The sequence below is a fragment of the Ceratina calcarata genome, unplaced genomic scaffold (genome assembly GCF_001652005.2).
Source record: "Ceratina calcarata isolate Rehan_Ccalc_2016 unplaced genomic scaffold, ASM165200v1 scaffold425.2, whole genome shotgun sequence".
NCBI classification, from domain to species: domain Eukaryota; kingdom Metazoa; phylum Arthropoda; class Insecta; order Hymenoptera; family Apidae; genus Ceratina; species Ceratina calcarata.
This window is the reverse complement of record NW_017166169.1, coordinates 50,611-51,365: the sequence shown is the minus strand read 5'-3', so window position 1 is coordinate 51,365 and position 755 is coordinate 50,611. Positions and strand designations below refer to the sequence as shown.

General features: G+C 32.5%; 1 protein-coding gene across 1 annotated transcript in view; it reads left to right on the top strand.

Moving 5' to 3' along the window:
* BTBD9 (BTB (POZ) domain containing 9) overlaps positions 1-749 on the top strand; it is a 2,358-nt gene extending 1,609 nt beyond the window's left edge. Inside the window, exon 6 of the mRNA XM_018027460.1 lies at positions 515-749. Within this exon, the coding sequence (XP_017882949.1) occupies positions 515-721 (207 nt within the window). The 3' untranslated portion in view covers positions 722-749. The remainder of the gene's footprint in view (positions 1-514) is intronic.
* Positions 750-755: the final 6 nt, after the last annotated feature.

Sequence of the window (755 nt, the reverse complement as noted above, 5' to 3'; positions counted from 1 at the left end):
AGGACAACCATACATTATAGACTCTATGCGGTATATATATACATCATACATATTACGTTAAATAGTATATTAAATAAATTAAGAAACTATGAAGTTCACTCATAGTACTCTGCTTATACAGATTACTGCTTTGGGATTGTGATGATCGAGCCTATTCTTATTACATAGAGGTGTCAGGTAATTCTTGGAATTGGGTTCTCGTTGCTGATAAAACTAGAGAAGCTTGTCGTTCCTGGCAAACCATACGCTTTGAACCTCCTCGTCCTGTTGTTTATATACGTATCATTGGAACACATAATACAGCAAATGAAGTTAGTATCAATAAATCTGCAGTGTGTCCACGTTGAAGTGATACAGTCGATTACACTGTGTCCATTCAATTATCGATCAATCAAGTTTCTGTATTTTCTATGATCATGGATTAATTGAACTGTGTCACTTTAGTATGAACATCCTGTATATTATACATATATATCTATATGTTTAAAACTTGCACAAAAAAACTATTTTTCAGGTTTTTCATTGTGTTCATTTCGAATGCCCTGCTCAGATAAATGATAAAATCACAAATAAATCTACAATACAAAAAGGAAAACAATCAGAAAGCCAAGAATCTATGCATTGCCTATTACCGCCACCTCCCGAAACAGCTAGAGAGGCGGTAAATATTGATTTAGAAGAAACTAATTCTACAGATAGTCATGTTTTGTTAAATGATTAACTTAATCTTGCAGAATAATTTTGAAAAATTGATA